Here is a 20,083-nt window from a genome sequence, read left to right as displayed (position 1 = left end):
CAAAACAACATGGTACTGGCATAAGAACAAAATTTACACCAATGGAGTCAAATTGAGAGTTCAGAAATAAACCCTCACATTTATGGCCAATTGATTTTTGATAAAAGTGCCAACTTCACTCATTAATGTTACCCAACAATAGTCTCTTCAACAAATGTGCTAGGAAAACAGGACATCTATATGTGAAAGAATAAACATGGATCCCTACCTCACACCATATAAAAAATAACTCAAAATGGATCAAAGACTAAAATATAAGAACCCAAACTATAAAACTCCTAGAAGAAGACATAGGGAAGCATCTTCAGGACCTTGTGTTAGGCAATGGTTCCTTAGCACCAAAAGCATGAGCAGTGCTTGCTTCGGCAGCACATATGCTAAAATTGGAACAATACAAGAAGATTAGCATGGCCCCTGCGCAAGGATGACATGTAATTTCATGAAGCATTCTATATTTTTCTGGAGTTGATAGATGTACCTCCAAGAGACTTGAATCTCTGGGCTGTCCATGTGCCAGCTGGGCCCTGAACCTCAGCAGAGTAGCAACACCTACTCTCCAGTTCATTGGACTCACCCAGGACAACTAACAAGGAGGTGAGGACGGACAACACCACACCAAGGAACTGAAAGAGTCTTCACCTGCAAGCAAGAAAGTCCCATCCATCAGCCATATGGGATCGAAGCCCCTCCAATTAGAGGTGGAGTGGGTATCACCATCCCAGAATCCTCAGGATTGGGGAATAAAATATGGACTAGAGTAGACTTACTGGTATTCCTTTATAGACTTATTGTGATTCTAGCAATGGAAGTAATTATATCATTGATGTGGAGACAGTGGACACTGGAGGTACTGAAGTCAGGGAGGGTAAAAGAGGTATAATATGGGGGTATTTTCAGGACTTGGGATTGTCCTGAATGACATTGCAATGACAGATACAGGCCACTGTATATCCTGCCATAACCTACAGACTTGAGTGGGAGAGAGTATAAACTACAATGTAAATTATAAACCAAGCTTAGAGGCAATGCTCCAAAATGTCTTCATCAATTACAATGAATGTATCACACTAATCAAAGAAGTTACTAATGTGGGGAAAAGTAGGAGGTGTGGGGAGTGGGGCATATGGGAATCCCCTATATTTTTTTATGTAACATTTTATGTAATCTAAGTATCCTTTAAAAAAAAAAAAATTATATTAAAAAAAGCAATGAGCAACATAAGAAAAAATAGATAAGTGGGATTTCATCAAAATTAAAAACTTTTGTGCATCAAGGGACTTCATAATGAAAGTAAAACACAACCTATATAATGGGAGAAAATATTTGGAAACCATGTATAGAAGGGCTTAATATCTAGAATATATAAAATCCTACAACTCATCAGCAAAAAGACAAACAACCCAATTAAAAAATGGGCAAAAGACTTGAATAGACATTTCTTCAAAGAAGATACAAAAATGGCCAATAAACACATGAAAAGATGCTCAACATCATTATCCACCAGGGAAATGCAAATCAAAACCATAATGAGGGAAGTGGATTTGGCTCAACAGATAGAGCATCCACCTACCACATGGGAGGTCCAGGGTTCAAACCCAGGGCTTCCTAACCCATGTGATGAGCTGGCCCATGTGCAGTGCTGATGCGTGCAAGGAGTGCCACACAGGTGTCCCTCATGTAGGGGAGCCCCATGTGCAAGGAGTGTGCCCCATAAGGAGAGCCGCCAGCATGAAAAAAGTGCAACCTGCCCAGGAGTGGGGCTGTACACATGGAGAGCTGACGCAGCAAGATGGTGCAACAAAAAGAGACACAGATTCCTGGTACCGCTGACAATAATATAAGAGGACACAGAAGAACACACAGAGAATGGACACAGAAAGCAGACAACTAGGGGAGAGGGGCAGGGAAGGGGAGAGAAATAAAATAAAAATAAATCTTTAAAAAAAAAAAACACGAGATGCCATTGCACACCCACTAGAATGGCTACCACAGAAAAACAAATGGAAAATTACAAGCGTAGAAGAGGATATGGAGAAATAGGAACATTCATCCATTGTTGGTGGGACTATAACATGGTGCAGTCACTGGACAATAGTATGGCATTTCCTCAGAAAGCTAAGGATAGAACTACCATAGAACCTGGCAATCCCACTTCCAGGTATATAACCAAAAGGACTGAACGCAGGGACTCGAATAGATACTTGCACACCAATGTTCATAGCACCATTATTCACAATTGCCAGAGGTTGGAAGCAACCCAAGTGTCCATCAACTGAGGAATGGATAAACACAATGTGGTATATACGTACGATGGAATATTACTCAGCAGTAAAAAGGAATGAAGTCCTGATACATGTGACAACATGGATGAAACTTGACTATTGTATGATCTCACTGATACAAAATAATTGGAATTAGCAAACTCACAGTCAGAATCTAGAACATAGTTTACCAGGGGACAGAGTGGGCACAGGGAATGGTGAGTTAATGCTCGATTGGTACAGAATTTGTTTGGGGTGGTGGTAGCACAACATTATGAACGTGATCATCACCACTGAATTGTGTATTTAAATGTATTTTAAAAAGGAAATTTTAGGTTCTATATGTTACTAGAATAAATTTTTTAAAAAACTGGAGGGCACAACACCAACAGTGAGCCCTAATTTAAACAATGGCCTATAATTAATAGTACAATTATAATATTCATTCATCAATTGTAACAAAGCTGCAACACTAATGCAAAGTGTTAATAATGGGGGGAGGGATTTATGGGAACTATTTTCTGCATGATTTTTCTGTAAACCTACAACTTCTCTAATTAAAAAAGGGTGACAGTAGACATGACTTTTATTTTTTAAAAGATTTATTTTTCTTCCCCCCAACCCCCCAGTTGTCTGCTCTCTGTGTCCATTCGCTGTGTGTTCTTCTGTGACCGCTTCCATCCTTATCAGTGGCACTGGGAATCTACGCCTCCTTTTGCTGCGTCATCTTGTTGTGTCAGCTCGTCCGTGTGCGGTGTCATTCCTGGGCAGGCTGCACCTTCTTTTGTGCTGGGCAGCTCTCCCTACAACCCTGCACACGGGTCTCCCCCATGCGGGGGACACCCCTGCGTGGCACGGCACGCCTTGTGCGCATCAGCACTGCGCATGGACCAGCTCCACACGGAGTAGACATAACTTTTAATGGGATAATAAAGTCTATCAGTTAAACTGAAAAGCTGTGGCTTACACAGTCTGCCAAGAGCCCACGAAGCCCCCAGGAGCTGCGTGGAGACTCGGGCTTGCGGGGTGGCACAGGAAACCCCTAAGTCACCCCAAAGATCATCTTCCCCGCCTCCCACCAAATTGTTGTCTCTTTTCCAGTGATGGAAAAATGTCTTAACTACTGGACAAGCATATTAATAACCTAATAACAAACAGCGCTACAGAAGGCAACCATATAATTTATTGTCCAAAGCAGGACATTTTTGAGACTGAAAGAAGGCACGAGTACTAATTATTCTGGGATGACAGATTTAAACCCAGATGGCCCTGGACAAACCAGGACATAAGGTCTTTGTAGGTAGAATTGTGTGGTTCGTGAATCCCCAAGGAAGTGGAGAAATGAGGAAACCAGCTTCCATCCCAAGATAGTACCAAGTGGCAGCAAAGCAACAGCGTCTGTTGATGCTGTCCGGGAAGAATGGCAAGCACGCTTCCAAAGGCAAGCTGCCCGCCGCCCTGCTGACGAGCCCACTGAGTCACGCTGCTGCTTCACACCTGCGGAGCCACGAGGCCTCTGCCCCACGCACCAGAAGGCGATTCGCAGTGTCGTTCGTATTCTAAGTGTCCTCTGTGGACGTAAACCCGTGGCCCTGGCGGCTGAGCTTTGTTGTCCTGACTGCCGGCTCCACCAAACAGCAGCAGCCCCACAGCAAACACCCGGGACGTGACGTCAGCCGTCAGAGGTGGCGCTACCCACGGACACCCCATCACCTCTTCCCTCCTAGACCCTTTGGTGGCCATTCCCACCCAGCCCCTTCCATCGTCCTGCAGGCTTCCCCCGGCCAGCCAGGCCACTGCGTCAGGCTGTTGAGCTAGTGGCCCTTCTGAGCCCCCCACTTCCTTTATCTCTCGCCCTTTCTCTGTGTGTGGCATTTCTACCGGGAGCAACGTTGGCTGTTTTCTGACTCCACCTTGACAATGCCTCAGCCAGAAACACAGGAAAATTTGCTCCCCAAGTGCATTGAGGGCCTGCGCTGCACCTGTGATTCATGGGATAAGTGGGTCCTGTGTGTCTATATGGGACGGCTGGGGAGTTTTTGTTACAGCCAAATGCAGTCTCTAACGATAAACCACACTGTGTATTCTTTTAATTACTTAATTTACGATTCAAAACCATGCCCTTTTTTGGTTAAACATACGGTTCTTGTACATGTTTTAAAAAATGTAGTAACTGTTTTCTTCACATTTTGTACTTAGAAATAGTCATCTATCATTTAATGAGGGTGCATCTTAAAATATCCCATTGTGATTACAGATTGTTAAAATGATCCTTATATTTTTGTCAATGTTTATATATTCTGAGGCAGCATTAATAGGTTTATACACATTTAGACACTTAACTTTCAGGTTAATTTTTCCATTTTTATATACTCAAACTTTTCCCATTATTAAAATAATCATACTAGTAAAATAAATAAATAAAAAAGCCTGTAATTCCAAGTTGAGAAATTGAAGGGTAATGGTTGCCTAGCTGTTGGCTGGTTCAGATTCCCCCTAATGCAGATTTTCATAAGTAACGCGTTAAGTTCAGAGTCTGTGGTCTTTTATTTCCATATATGTTCAAATGCAGCCAGTGTCTTCCTGCGCATCTCAGTTTTTTCTCTGCAGGCTGCATGACACCAAGCGCATGGCCTGCCAAATGCGTGGCTGTGACATTTTTTCACCCAAACACTTGCATGGTTTTTGGCAGTCAAATTCTGGTGTGCTCCCCGGGTAACACAGATGCCTTGGCACAGTGCCATGCAGGGACTGGACAGCTTGAGGATGGCGTTTACATGTGGCTGAGAAGGCCTTGTACACAGAGCCTGTCTCGTGACAGCCAAATGCTTTGCCCCAAGTGCAGTGCGCCACGTCTCTGTCCATGGGAAGGTTATTTCTTTGGTGAAAGCTGGCACAGTTCCTCTGGCGCCAACTGTTTTCCCCACACTACCCAACCTTCCCTCATTTGAGATTGGTCTCTTGGGGTTAAGAAATAAATACAAGGGGCCCCCACGATATTAGAAGCAACAATTTCAAATCTACCTTTTAATGTGAAAGCGTTTGATCAGATAATCCTCGCCAATATCTAGCTGAACTCTATGGAGAAGGGAGAGGAGTCTGGGTGGAGTTGCAAGGGATTTGAGGGTACAGTGGGCCAACCCAAAAGGCGGGGTTCTGGAGAGCCAGAGAGCCGCCCAAAGGTCCCCCAAAGACACACGGGCCTTAGGACAGCCTTTGATCGTGACTTTAGGGGGCCAGACTTCTATCAGTCAAGAGCCCAGCTGTGTGGAGAGGGGGTTACTGGGCTTCCAAATGGTAGCCAAGAGAAGAGGTGACAAAAGGTAGGTGGGGGAACCCAGGTTTCCCCCTTTTCTATCTTATGCCTGCTTCACGTAACTCAGCACCCACCAGAAATTCTGGGCGCTTAGGAGAGAGGACTGACAGACAGCTGTTGGGTCGCCGAGGATCCTGTCCCTCAGCTTTATCTCCAGATCCTGCTCAGGCAGCCCGGCGAGGTGCCACCTGTCCCCACCCAGAAGTGGGGGACCGCAGCTGAGTGTTTTCAGCCACTGAAGCCTCACCCCCAGCCACACGAGAAGAGGTCCCCTACCAAACACCCTCTTCTTGGAAGAAACACAACTGAGACCAAGTGAGAAGTAGCTACAGTTTAATACAAACCTGCACCAGAACACAATGTGTCGGAGTGTTTTGTTTTTGCCTCATACGGGTGGCTACAGCACAGGACCGTGTGTCATCTTGGGGTTGACACAATTTTAGCACCATGACATGTACAGAGGAGTGAAGAAGTCACTTGGGTGCCTGGAGCGCCAGAGGCTCCATCCTGACCCCGGGCCCGGTGGGGGAGTCGGTTTCCACGTGGTTCTGTGGCTTCTGGGTCCCTATCGGAAAAGCCCTCATCATGGCATTGGCTTGACAGAGACCTACTGTGGACTCCTAGCACTACGCACACGCACACACACGCACACACACGGGAGCACAATTTCCTGGTAACTTAAACCCCACAAACCTAGAGAGCAGCTAAGGCAAGAACAACAGTATTTATTCAGCAAGTACAAGACCAGGTTGAGAGCTGCATTCAGTGCAACCAGAGACCCTTTTCCTTCCAACCAGGAGTCAGCAGGACTGGGGATGGGGCTGGCTGGAGCTCTGTCTGCCAAGGGGCGAGGAATGGGGGAAGGGAGGCTGACCATTCATTCGGTTCCTTGAACCTCCTTCTGATTTTCCATCGGGAAGTTCCTGGGCAAGGCTGGGTCTAGGTAAGGATCAGGGGATAGATGAAGGGAAGGCCTGAGATGGACCAAGATGTGGTCCTTCAGGGCCACGGACCATGCATCTCTTGGGCGGAGGCACTCAGAGAAGATAAAGCTTTTCCTAGCCCAAGCAGCTCTGCCCAGCTGGCCACCGCTGCTCTGCTCTTTGGCATCTGCCCATGGCCCATGATTCAGTGGGGGCTAAAAGGGATCATGATGGCATGCATGGGGCCAACGGGTCAGTGTCACTGTCTCCCTTACATACGGTGGCTTTCCAGGCTTAGGTCCCTACCTACTGGACCCAAGCCTGCCCCCTCCAGGAGTCTCCTTCCTGTCACTGCTCCTTGGGTGATCACTTGTGTCCTCTCAGTCTCCAGGTGAGGAAAAGGGGCATGGACGTAGAAGTGAGCAGGCGGACGCAGTTCAAACCACACGGCAAGCCCCAGCACTTAACCAGCCCCAGCTCGAACAGAGACCAGGCATCAGCTGGTTCACCACGAAGATGAGAAACATGTCTCCACTTGTGCAAAACGAGGCCGCACGCCTACCAAGGGAGCAAGTCTTCTAGTTGGGTAAACCCTCTACAATAGACGGCACCCCATGCCTCCTTTCCACAGCTGGGGTGGACAGCTGGGGTTGTCTGGGACACTTAAGTGGAAGTTTCCCGATTCTGAGCCTGTTTCCTCCTCTGTAAAATGCGAGGAACAATGCCTGCTGTCTGTTTTGAGGCGTCAACGGGGGCTCCTGTTCAGAAATGCTCTCGAACCTGAAGAGCACTGTGGGAGGGAGCAGGGGAGGACCATTCACCCGAGAGGCGTCCAGAGCCGCCCGCGAGCCTGGGGTGCTCCAAGCAAACGTGCCCCGTGGAAGCCCTTCTGTGAGGGAAGATGAGGCTGCGGCCGCTTCCCGGCTGGCTCTGGAGACGACCCACCCTCTAGCGGGAGGAGCTGAGGGGCAGCCGTGGGGACAGCGAGAGCCTGCGTGGGTGCGGGCGTGGAAGCGGCCACGGGAGACCACAGGTCCCGCGCGGCAGTGTGGCTTCTCCAGCCAGGTCCCGCCGGCCTGGGCTCCCCTTCCCCGGCCACTGGCTGGGCCCTCTCGCACTCCCCCTCTCTTAGCAGACAGGAGACCCCCTGCCAATCACACAGGAGGAGCGGCGGGGGCTCAGGCCGGCAGGGGGACGTCCCGGGAAGCTGGGTGTGTATGGGGGTGAGGGCTGCGAGTGACCAAGAGCAGGTGAGGAAGCCTCCTCTGCTCCCTGAAGGTCTCCAGGGCTGGGGTCCCAGGCCCCCCTCTCAGAAGGAAGGAAACTAGACTGGCTGGGACGGGGAAGCAAAGGGGTCCTTGAGCCCAGCCCCGCCTCCGGGCTGGCTTTGCCTGGGGTTGTCTGGTTGGGGTCAAGTGCAGCATCTCCTAAGGACCACGGACACTCCTGTTTCTATGCTATGCTAGGGACACAAAGCACCTTTTTTTTTTTTCTTTTTTCTTTTTCCACAGGATGCACAAACAAGTCAAACCAAACCACTGGGCAAACCAAACGTGCAAAACAAAATCATTTACACGGGCCTGGCACCAGCCTCGCGCCCCTCCCAGCTCACTCTTCCTGGCCTGAGACTCCCGGGAGAAAGGGGGTGCCCTGGGCACGGCTGGGACTCAGGAAATGCAGCCGCGGGGCCTCAGGGGAGCGGGGAGGGAGGCCTTTTCTTTCTCGACACGTCTGCTAAAGTGCTCTGGGCAGCTGGCGGCCGGCCAGGGGGCAGGGCACTAAAGCCTGGGCTCTCCGGCACCTGGGGGCAGGTGTGAGCGGAGTGGCAGGGCCAGGCCTATGCATCGGGCTCTTGTGCATAGTGTGGGGCTGTGGGGCGCCCGCCCCCCCAGGGAAGCCTGGGAAGGATGACGGCAGGAGGAACACATCTCAAAGTGCCTGTTAGGGTGGGCTCGGGGGGCACAGTGAATCACGGGGCAGACATGGGGAGGGCTCCCCGGGGCCTGTGGGCCCCCCAGCTGGTGCGGTGCCCAGCCCGGCCTCTCCCGCCCCCTGCAGCTCTGGCCGGAAGGTGTGCGGGGCTGGCGGAAGCGGTGCGTTCTCCCTCTGGGGGGCGGGCTGGCCAGTGCCTTTACCAAATGCCGCTTGACCTGCCTCCGGGGGGTGCGAGGATCCGCGCCGAAGCTCGCTTGGGCACGTGGTCGTCGATCTGAGAACCTGCGGGGAAGGAAGCACAGGTGAGCTCGGCAGCCCTGGCCAGGGCTCCTGGAGGCTCAGCGTGCAGTGGGGAGGCAAGCCTGGGCTATCTAAGGTCACCCTCCCAGCAACCCTACCCATTTGACAGAGGGGGAAACTGAGGCTCAGAGAAGTTAAGTAAGTTACAGCTCACAGGTGGCAGAGCCTGGAAGAAGAGCCTACATTTCTAACTAGCCCACTCTGCGGCCCCCACTGCTCCCAAGTGGGAGCTCCCGGTCTCTTGTGCACGCGGACCCTGGCGGACCCCGGCAGACAGGGGACTGGTCTGAGAGAAGAGGCAGACTCCTCTGCTGGCACGTGGGTCTTCGCACGTAGGTCTCGTGGGTAAGGAGGAGGGTGTAATGCCGCTTTGGAAAACAAAAGTGCTACCCCCCAATGCCTCACATCTTAAAATCCCAAGACTCAGAGCAGGAGGGTCTGAGCCCCAGGGAGGTGGTGGGACAGGCCGAGGTGGACGAAGGTGGGGTGGAGGGGAGGGGGCAGGTGTTTACTGGGTCTGAGAGGAGTTGTGCCCAGTCCTGGCCCTGCCCTTGGCTTGGGTGGGAGCAGAAGCAGCCACGGGCCACAGGGTGCCCCAGCTCAGGGGCCTTGCGGTCCCTCTAGGGGCTGGCTAACGCAGGGAGGGACAGGCCAGGGCGGCCGTGGGATGCTACAAGGCAAGGCTTAGTGCAATCTGAACGCCGCTCCCCCTGCGCAGTGAAGGATTAACCTTGCCCTTGGCTGGGTCCTGTGAGATGACCTCTAAGTCGTGGGGATGTCCTACCTGAGGAGTGTCTTTGTTTAACCTGGGGGCCTGGGACCACACCAGCTGGTCCATGCCGACAACGTACAAGAGAGGGGGCCTGGGGCCAGGCGGTGTCCCTTGTCCAGCCTGGAGGGGCTGGAGGCTAAGGTCAGCCACGTGGGCGGTCAGCCGTGCCTATGAGACCGGCCTCCCAGAACAACTGTGGACGCTGAGGTTGGGGTGGGCGTCCCCGGTTGGCAGTCCTCTGCACGTTGCCACGCACCACTGCTGGGGTAAGGAAGCGCTGTCTGCGTGACTCCACGGGGAGGGGACATCTGGATGCTCGAGCCTGGGGTCTCCGGGACCCTGCCCTGTGTGCCTTTTCCTGCTGCTATTTTTGTTTTTTTTTTTTAGGAGGTACCAGGGATGGGACCCAGGACTTTGTACAAGGGAAGCAGGCGCTCATCCCCTGACATATATCCGCTTCCCGGTGAGAGTTGGGTGTTTGTGTTTGCTTTTTTAGGAGGTACCGGGGATTGAACCCAGGACCTCGTACACGGGAAGCAGATGCTCATCATCCGCTCCCCCCGCTGCTGATTTTAATCCGTATCCTTTCGCCGTAATAAACCACAATGGCGAATGGAAGGGCTTCTCTGAGGTCCGTGGGTCCCTCCAGCCAATCACTGGCCCGGAGGGTGGTCTTGGAGACCCTCCCCCCCCGGGTACCCTGGGATGCCTCTCTGGCTCCCTGCAGCGGCGGCCCTCACAGCTGAGCAGCCGCACTCTTGCCAGGTCAGCCCCGAGACGAGGAGCGGGGCGGGGAGAGGAGCCCCCCCGAGCTGGAAGTAGCCGCCTCTTCTGCCCCAGGCCACACCCGGGACACAGTGGGGCCCAGACGAGCCCCGCAAGGCCGTCCTCGGCCCCTCGCCCCAACGCCCGAGCCCTCTGCCTCAGCTCCCCAGGGAAGCCCCCTCCTGGGGCCCAGCCCCGCATGGAGGCCGGTGGGCTGCGTTCACCCGGGGGCCTCGGGCCCCTGCTCCTCTCCAGTGGTGCCCACGGGTTACCCCGAGGCTGAACCCCAGGCGCCTCGCAGCCCCTGCTGGCTTCCTCCGAGGGCAATGACTGGTGAGGCCAGGGACCCCGAAACACCACACAGGGCCCGAGACGTGTCCCGTCGACAGCCTGAAAGTCTCCAAGAGCCAGAGGCGATGCGGCTCGGCATGTCGGCGGCAGCGGGACGGCCCGTGTGGGAGATTCAGGCATTGAGAGGCGGGACAGGGCACTTCCAAGGAACCCAGAGCCTACACACTGACGAGGCCGGGGACAGAGCAATGGACAACTAGAAGTCAGAAGTCAAGGGAGAGGGAAGCAGATGCGGCTCAACAGATAGAGTGTCCGCCTACCACTTGGGAGGTCCAGGGTTCAAACCCAGGGCCTCCTGACCCATGTCATGAGCTAGCCCACATGCAGTGCTGATGCACGCAAGGAGTGCCCTTCCATGCAGGGGTGTCCCCTGCGTAGGGGAGCCCCACACGCAGGGAGTGCGCCCCGTAAGGAGAGCTGCCCAGTGCAAAAAAAGTGGAGCCTGCTCAGGAATGGCGCAGCACACACGGAGAGCTGACACAAGATGACGCAACAAAAAGAGACGCAGATTCCTGGTGCTGCTGACAAGAGTACAAGTGGGCACAGAAGAACACACAGCAAATGGACACAGAGCAGACAACTGGGGGGGGGGCAGAGAAATAAATAAAAAAAATTAAATCTTTAAAAAAAAGGAAGGGAGAGAAGAGAAAAGGGTTTTATTCAAAGTTAATGAAATATTCATAACACAACTCTTGGTAGACAAGAAGACAAAAGGCAGCTCAGGGTGGGCCAAAGGTGTGGGCAGGCCGGAGGGGGGTCAGGGAAGAGCGGAAGTGATGGGGCCTTAGAGGGCTGGAAGAGGGGGGCTGGGGCGTGGGGGAACGGGCTGGGCAGAGGGCTTATGGGGTACAGTCCCATAAGCCACAGAGAGGGGGAGCCCCCTGGATTCAGGTCCCCTCTGGGGCAGCCCCTATGTGCAGGGCCCTCAGGCTGCTTCAAGGGCGACGACATCTGAACTTCGAGACCTGTGGAGCAGTTGGAGCCCCAGAGACCAGGAGGGGCCCCCTCCTCTAACATTTGTGGGCCTCAAATAGTGGACCCAGCCCAGGGGAGGGAGGGGGGAGCCAGAAGGGAGAAGTGGGCCCAAGTGCCACTTCTGGCCGGGCCTCTCCTCCCTGCGCCCCTGTCCTCCGACCCTTGACCCTCGACCCTCGGCCTGCCGTGGTCAGGTGCTGGCGCCGAGTGGCTGTCGCGCTTACCGGAGAGGCTGAAGCTGGATTCGTGCAGGTCCCTCATGCCCCCGTGTCGGGTAACGGGCCGGGTCGGGGTGTCTGCAAGCGGTGTTCCCATCTCTTTCTTCCCAGGATGCACCACAATAGCTACATCTCCCAGGTAGGGGGTGCGGTCCACTGCCCTCACCTTTAAGGTCTAGTGAAAGATAGAGGGAAAAAGAAAAGGATAAAGGGGACACCGTCACCGGAGCCAAGGGACTCGACCGTGGCTCACAGGATGCCGCCGCTCTGCTCACGACCCAAATTAGTGCGCGGGACAGAGGTTCCTCAGGCCTGGGATGGAGAGTTCTTTTCTTGTTTGCGTGTGTGGAGAGGAGGTGGCCCCCGGCTGCCCCTCACCAAGGGGGCGAGGCGACTTCTGACGGTCAGCGCTGGTTTCCTCAGGTGCAGCAATGTTAGCCCTTCACCTGCCAGCCTCCTAAGAGCCTTTTCCTGTGATCTGATAACTCTGTGTGGACAGGACGTGGAGGTAGAGTCCCCCAGAAGCAATTCTAGTTAATTCTCTCCTTGCAAAAGCAGCAGAGTTAAAAGCCTCTATTCCGGAATCGAATGCCCAGGTCATTAGCCCAGCTCTGCCACGTGCAAGCTGTGTGGCCTCGTGCCAGCTACCTCAGCTCTGTGCCTCGGTTTCCCCCCTCATGATGTAAGGATGATGGCAGCTACAGCCTCGAGTTGTGATGAGCTCAAATGAACTGATGTATGCAAAGCTCTTAGAACTGCTCCGCCACATGGCAAGTAACACATCAATTGTTCTTGAAACTGTTGAGGTTATTTATGGGTGCTTCAGTGGGTTAAAAAGTGCTCTTCTGGGAAGCGGATGTGGCTCAAGCAGTTGGGTGCCTGCCTACCATGCGTGAGGTCCCAGGTTTGGTTTCTGGTGCCTCCTAAAGAAGGTGAGCAAGACAGTAAGCTGATGTGACAGGCTGGTGTGGCAAGCTGACGCAACAAGGAGACACAATGAGGAAACACGAGAGAACAACAAAGACAGAGTGGAGGTGGCTCAAGCGATTTGGGAGCCTCCTTCCCACATGGGATTTCCTGGGTTCAGTTCCTGGTACCCCCTAAAAAGAAGATGAACAGGCACAGAGAGTAGACAGCAAGTGTAAACAATGGGGGGTAGGTGGAGAAATAAATAAAAAACAACTCGTAACCAAAAAAAAAAGTGCTCCTCTGAAGAAGAGTGTTCTAGAGCAAGTTCATGGTCTGAACCTACAGCCCAGGTACTCATGGGCTGTAACCTCCATCTCCTTTTGCTCTGTGATGTTTATCAAAAATCTTGTAGAAAGAAACAAGAGCTACGGGGATTTCTTAAAGGCATTCAGCCTATGCATTCCGTCCTGTTCTCCAACAGCAGAACTATAGATTTGGCCCCATCCTCTGAACTTCAAACCTGGCCTGGTGTGAGAGCTAGCCTATTGTGTCAATTTGGCCAGGTAATTGTGCCCAGTTGTTTGGTCAAGCAAGCACTGGGCTAACTGTAACACAAGGGCATTTATGGACTTTAGTCTCCATTGACTTTACTGCAGTGGTAAATCATAGATAGCTGGTTATAATTACATCAATCAGGGAGATTGCCATTAGCAGTGAGTGACGCTTAACCCAATCAGTTGAATGCCTTAAAAGGGGAAGTGATTCCAGCATTGAGTATTTCCTAGCTCGTCTTTGGACAGCCGGGGTCTCCCAAAACTCATGCAGAACCTTCACTGCAGCCCCTGGTTGCAGCCTGCCTGGGGAACCTGGACTTGTGCATCCCCACGGCTGCGTGAGAGACTCTTACAAAAACCACGTACTATTGACAGATGTTCCTTGTTGAATCTGTTTCCCTAGAGAACTCTGACTCATACATTGGTTTGGCCTTTAAGCTGCACTTTGGCATCCTGGCCTTGGGGCAGGGGGCTGGGGTGCAGGTAGGCAGGAGGTGGGAACACACCTGCCGGTCGCACGCTGATGGAGCCACCCTGTACCTCGGCTTCTCGCGAGACGGTGTCCGACAGCCCCTCGCCTCCCAGGTGGTTAAGCCTACCGCAGGTACCCCGCCCTCAACACCTCTCCCCTGAGACACCTGCCCTTTAGAAAGCGCGTGTGTGTAACTGTTGGAGAATGAGGTTTTGGGGTAGCTTTTTTTCCCTGCATCCCTGCATTCTGCCGTGTAAGGGCTGCACCAGAGAACCTGGCTTTTTCTTGATGACTCCAGGTGGCTATTATGGTAAGTGCTTTAGGGACAGGAACACCGGGCTGAGTTTGTATCCTCCCCAGTAGAGTCACTGGAATGTTCCTTCTGAATTTTTTCTACCAACTTGCTTCCTTATTTTTTCCCTCTGAGAAGTGGGGAAGGAAGTATTAAGCACTAATCATGGGCCAGAGGCTATCTAAGGACTTCACATTTCTTACGCAACTCTAGGAGGGAAGTGTTTTTACAAGCATCAAATACAGAGGTAGACACTGAGGCCCAGAGGAGTTAAGCAACTTGACTCAGGTCACACAGCGGTGAGATAACAGAGTTGGCTGAAGTCCAGCACTCGGGGGCTGCCATCTCAATGTAACAATATGGTCCATTTTGACGCCCAGGTGCTAAGGAAACAACGTGACATTTGACTTATTGCTGAATCCAAGTTCTTTCTTGTTTTTTTTTTTCAGATTTTTATTTTTATTTATTTCTCTCCCCTTTCCCCTTCCCTCCATTGTCTGCTCTCTGTGTCCATTTACTGTGTGCTCTTCTGTGTCTGCTTGCATTCTTGGCAGCACCGGGAATCTGTGTCTCTTTTTGTAGCGTCGTCTTGCTGCACTGGCTCTCCGTGTGTGTGGCGCCACTCCTGGGTGGGCTGCGTTTTTTTTTTGCACAGTGTGGCTCAATGCGGGGCATGCTCCTTGAGCATGGGGCTCCCCTACACGGGGGACACCCCTGCATGGCACAGAGCTCCTTGTGTGTATCAGCACTGAGCATGGGCCAGCTCACCACATGGACCAGGAGGCCCTGGGTTTGAACCCTGGACCTCCCATATGGTAAGCAGATGTTCTATCAGTTGAGCCACATCTGCTTCCCTGTTTCTTGCTGTTTCTCGTTCTTTTTTTTTTTTTCCCCTAAGATTTATATATTTCTCTCCCCCCCTCTCCCCCCACCTCGGTTGTCTGTTCTCTGTGTCTATTTTCTGTGTCTTCTTTGTCCGCTTCTGTTGTTGTCAGCGGCACGGGAATCTGTGTTTCTTTTTGTTGTGTCATCTTGCTGTGTCAGCTCTCCATGTGTGCAACGCCACTCCTGGGCAGGCTGCACTTTCTTTTGTGGTGGGCGGCTCTCCTTATGGGGCGCACTCCTTGTGCGTGGGGCTCCCCTACGCGGGGGACACCTCTGCGTGGCAGGGCACTCCTTGCGCGCATCAGCACTGCGCCTGGGCCAGCTCCACACGGGTCAGGGAGGCCCGGGGTTTGAACCGTGGACCTCCCATGTGGTAGACGGATGCCCTAACCACTGGGCCAAGTCCGCCGCCTCTTGTTCTTAATAAACTATCTTCCCTGGCTATCTGTAATGTTTTGACCATACCAAATTTTCTCAATTGGGCTTTCTAAAACTGTTTCAAGCCCCATCTGACTCAAAGACCTCATGTCTATCTAGAGGCCGTGAGAACAGAGACTGGAAGGCAGTTGACTCCATTCTCACACTTTCTTCCCAAGGCAAGCTCCTGCAGCTTCTAGGCTGATCACCCGGCCTCACCACCAGAGGAAGGACTTCCTTCCCTCGGTCCCTTTAGCAGATTTCAGGGGACGTACTCTGATAGGGCCAGTGTATTAGCCAAAGGGGTGCTCAAGCAAAATACCAGAAACCTGTTGGCTTTTATAAAGGGTTCTTATTTGGGGTAGAAGCTTACAGTCACACACCCCAAAGAGTCCAACTCGAGGTACCATGAGAGGTACTTTCTCACCAACAGTCATTGGCCATGTGTTGGAGCAAGATGGCAGGTGATGTCTGGGAGGGTCCAGCCTTCCTGCTTCCTCTTAAGGCTCTGTGGTCCCAGCTCCTTCCAGTCTCAGCTATAGGCTGGCAGGAGGCTCATCTCTTTCCAGGCTCAGCTGCAGCTATAGGCTGTTAGGCTCATCTCTCTTCCCAGGGTTTCTGTACCTACAGAGCAGTATCTATTCCTCTGTATTCTTCTGTGTGTTCACTTCCCTGGGCTCCAGCTCAAAAATTCCAAACTCCCTTCTCTGCAGTGTGGTTTTTCTGTGAGTTCCCACCTACCAAGGGGGCAGGGACTCAGGGTCCCACTGATGTGACCCAATCAAAGCTTTAACCATTATTTAATCAAGTAAAAGTGAAACCTCTGAATCCAGTATAATCTAGTATGTCCAGAGGAACAAACCAGTTTACAAACATAATCCACTATCTATTTTTGGAATTTATAAACAATATCAAATTGCTACAGCCAGCTTGGGCCAGGTGCTTCCCACTCCAAAGAGAAGCAGCGCTTGGAAATTGGCAGCCCCAAGGTCAAAGTGGGGAAAGAAACTGTTGCCCCGAAGGAAGGGGGGTGTCATTTCTGGACTAGGTAGGTTGCTGGGGAGACCAAGCAGACATCCACCACAACTCCCAGAGGGAGAACTTCAGGTTCTCTCAACTAAAGAACATTAAGTCTAAGAGGGACACAAAAGACAAACCAAAACAACAACTAGAAACACACACAAAAAGTCTAAGCGGGACCTCCTGACTTCGGTACCTCTTCGCAGTGCTGGGTCTCCAAGGCTCTCCTTGGATTCGGCAGAGGTGCTGCATTGTGAGAGTGCAAAAGGATCTTCAAGAATTTCCGATTTTCCTCTGCAGTATTTTGGGAACACAAGGGGCCCAGGAGGCCCTCCGAGACGGGCACCTTTTACACCACAGTGTGAGGGTGCCGAGCACCCAGTCGGTGCCTTTTCCTCAAACCTCTCTTTCTTAGATTGGTCATGAGGCTTTTGACCAGGGGACCCAGGGGAAGCGTCCTTCGAACTGAGTGCTGGAGGCCACCGTTCCTCCCCCTGGCTGGCCCAGGAGCGGTCCCCTGTGCACTAGTATTTATTTCACATTTTTGTAGGGATGGCTTAAAACATTTTCCCTCAAATATCCTTTGAGGGAAGGCCACAGAACTATCATCAGTGTTCATTTTTTAGAAATTGAGATCTAATTCACATACTCTAAAATTCACTATTTTCAAGTATACAATTCAGTGTTTTTTAGCATAGGCAAGAGGTTCTACGACCATCACCACTATCTAATTCCAGAACATTTCCATCACCCCAAGAAGAACTCCGCACCTGTTGGCAATCACTCCCCATTCTCCACGCCCCCCACCCCCCTGCCCCAGTTCTAAACACCCACTTGTCTACTTTCTGTCAATGGATTTGCCTCTTCTGGGCATTTCCTATAAATGGAATCAAACAGTATGCAGCCTTCTGTGCCTGGCTTCCCTCACTTAGCACGCTCTCAAGGGTTGTCCCCGTTGTGGCAGGTGTCAGAACGTCACTCCTTTTTTTTTTTTTTTTTTAAACTTTTTCTTTTTTTTTTTTTTTTTAAAGATTTATTTATTTACTTAATTCCCCCCCTCCCCCATTTGTCTGTTCTCTGTGTCTATTTGCTGCGTCTTGTTTCTTTGTCCGCTTCTGTTGTCCTCAGCGGCACGGGAAGTGTGGGCGGCGCCGTTCCTGGGCAGGCTGCACTTTCTTTCACGCTGGGCGGCTCTCCTTACGGGGCGCACTCCTTGCACGTGGGGCTGCCCTACGTGGGGACACCCCTGCGTGGCACGGCACTCCTTGCGCACATCAGCACTGCGCGTGGGCCAGCTCCACACGGGTCAAGGAGGCCCAGGGTTTGAACCGCGGACCTCCCATGTGGTAGACGGACGCCCTAACCACTGGGCCAAGTCCGTTTCCCGTCACTCCTTTTTTATGGTTGAATAATATCCCCTTGTATAGGTATATACTGATTATCCGCTCATCAGTTGATGGCCATTTGGGGTGTTTCTACTTTTTTTTTCTGTGTGGACAAATGTGGTATAAGCCACAGAGTGGAATTGCTGGGTTATATGGTAAGTCTGTGTTTAACACTTTGAGGAATTACCCACACTTTTCTGACGTGGCCGCACCATTTAATGTTCCTTCCAGCCACTACGAGGGTTCTGCATCCCCAGTGCTCGTTGTTTTCCACTGGTGTGACTGCAGCCATCCTGTTGTGGGATATTCTTGAGCGTGAATGCTTGGTTCTTCACGCTCCTTCTGGCACATCCTCTGGAGGTGGGGCTGGGGTCTCCCGCCCATTGCCCGCGTGTGGGGGCACGGTGCAGATGGGGCCGTTTGCTGACCTGAGCGTGAGACCTGCCTGGCTTTTGGATTTAACACCGTGATAACTAAAGCCACGCTTTTTCCTGCTCCCTGCCTCCCCCCGTCGATCTGGCCTGGATTTCTTCCTTTGTGGCCTCTGGGAGAGAAGGGTTCTGAGGTCCTCCGAAAGCCGTGAGCCCTCTCACATGAAACACTTGTCAGCAGGGCTGATCTACTGGTATTAATATGCTCCACTTACTTTTTTTTAAATAAAGATTTATTTTATTTCTTTCTCTCCCCTTCTCCCCCATTGTCTGCTCTCTGTGTCCATTCACTGTGTGTTCTTTTGTGGCTGCTTGCATTGTCAGGTGGCACCGGGAAACTGCGTCTCTTTTCTGTTGCGCCATCTTGCTGCATAAGCTCTCCGTGTGTGCGGCACCACTCCTGGGTGAGCTGAGCTTTTTTCACATGGGGTGGCTTTGCGGGGCGCACTCCTTGCATGTGGCGCTCCCCTACAAGGGGGACTCCTGGGTGGCACAGCACTCCTTGTATGCAGCAGCACTGTGCGTGGGCCAGCTCACCACATGGACCAGGGGGCCCTGGCTTTGAACCTGGACCTCCCATATGGTAGGCGGATGCTCTATCTGTTGAGCCACGTCTGCTTCCCTACTCTTTTTTTTGGGGGGGGGGGACTGGTGGTACCAGGGCTTGAACCCAGGTGCTCAGTCACTGAGCTACATCCACTCCCCAATAAGAGCTGTTTTTTTCCTTTGTTTCTTTCTTTTTTTTTTAAATTTCTCTCCCTTCCCTCTTCCCCCCCAGTTGTCTGTTCTCTCTGTCCATTCGCTGTGTGTTCTTCTGTGACTGCTTCTATCGTTATCAGTGGCACCAGGAATCCATGTTTCTTTTTGTTGCATCATCTTTCTGTGTCAGCTCTCTGTGTGGGCGGCACCATTCCTGGGCAGGCTGCACTTTCTTTCGCGCTGGGCAGCTCTCCTTACAGGACACATTCCTTGCGTGTGGGGCTCCCCTACGCGGGGACACCCCTGTGTGGCACGGCACTCCTTGTGCGCATCAGCACTGCGCATGGGCCAGCTCCACACAGGTCAAGGAGGCCCGGGGTTTGAACTGCGGACCTGCCATGTGGTAGACGGACGCCCTATCCATTGGGCCAAGTCCGCTTCCCACCTTTGTTTCTTTTTAGGAGGTACCTGGGATCTAAGCTGGGACCTTGCACATGGGAAGCAGGCACTCAACCGTCTGAGCTACATCTGCTCCCCCATTTACTCTTATGCTTTAGGTGATGGATGTTCAGTATAAGTTTCACTCACCCAGAATGGGAGGGAAGCGAGCACAGTAACCCAAAGGCCCCTGTGAAACCTGCGCAGCAGGAGAGCTCGGCTGTCACAGATGTGCTCACAGTCCCCTCCTGTGCCTTCAGGAACTCGGACCTCCCCATTGGCCTGATCACTTAAAATACCATCACGCAATCCAAGATGGGGAATGGAAACCTGCATAATCCGACTCATGGCCCAGGAAACGTGCGTACCCCGTTCATTCCCCAGCCGAGGAGGGGGGCACCCGGGAGGAGGTGCGGGCCAAACCTTGAGTGGACACCCAGGACGCCGACGGACTCACGGGACTGTGGGGACCCTCGAGGTCAGGCTCCAGGGCCACCCCATGCAGCAGTGTAAGCCCAGACTTGGTCTCACCATTTCCTAGTGCTGGGGGACCCAGGCTCAGCCAGGCCCACCTAACTTCCTGCAGTCCCAAGGGGTTTGCAGGGAAAGATCACTTCCAGGGAAAACGTGAACTCAGGTCCGAGGGACTGGAAGACTTGTCTAGAGACAGGGTAAGGGAAAGGGGCAGGAAAACGGGCAACACTTCCCGGCGAATTTCATTTCATCACAGCTGTTCCTTTTCCACTAGTCAGTTGTCCCCAAAGT

The 20,083-nt window shown here is 52.3% G+C and overlaps 1 protein-coding gene and 1 non-coding gene across 5 annotated transcripts in view; one reads left to right on the top strand and one right to left on the bottom strand.

Annotated features, from left to right (window-relative positions):
- Positions 1-353: 353 nt before the first annotated feature.
- Positions 354-459, top strand: LOC111762544 (U6 spliceosomal RNA). The gene has a single exon (XR_002795646.1). It is a non-coding gene; the product is annotated as a U6 spliceosomal RNA (small nuclear RNA).
- Positions 460-5,893: 5,434 nt separating this feature from the next.
- The window catches only part of DPYSL5 (dihydropyrimidinase like 5), a 103,900-nt gene continuing 89,710 nt past the window's right edge, over positions 5,894-20,083 (bottom strand). For 2 of the 4 annotated variants that reach the window (XM_004451480.4, XM_058287744.2), the window contains exons 12-14: positions 11,823-11,991; positions 8,636-8,717; positions 5,894-6,142 (exon numbers count right to left, since the gene is read on the bottom strand). In XM_004451480.4, the coding sequence (XP_004451537.1) occupies positions 5,995-6,142; positions 8,636-8,717; positions 11,823-11,991 (399 nt within the window). In that variant the 3' untranslated portion in view covers positions 5,894-5,994. Of the gene's footprint in view, positions 6,143-8,036; positions 8,718-11,822; positions 11,992-20,083 lie in introns of those variants that run through there. The other 2 variants (XM_023586843.3, XM_058287745.2) reach the window with 1 other exon arrangement.

Source organism: Dasypus novemcinctus, chromosome 25 (genome assembly GCF_030445035.2).
Source record: "Dasypus novemcinctus isolate mDasNov1 chromosome 25, mDasNov1.1.hap2, whole genome shotgun sequence".
NCBI lineage: Eukaryota > Metazoa > Chordata > Mammalia > Cingulata > Dasypodidae > Dasypus > Dasypus novemcinctus.
Note: the sequence above shows the minus strand (reverse complement) of the source record. Positions and strands in the feature narration are given on the sequence as shown.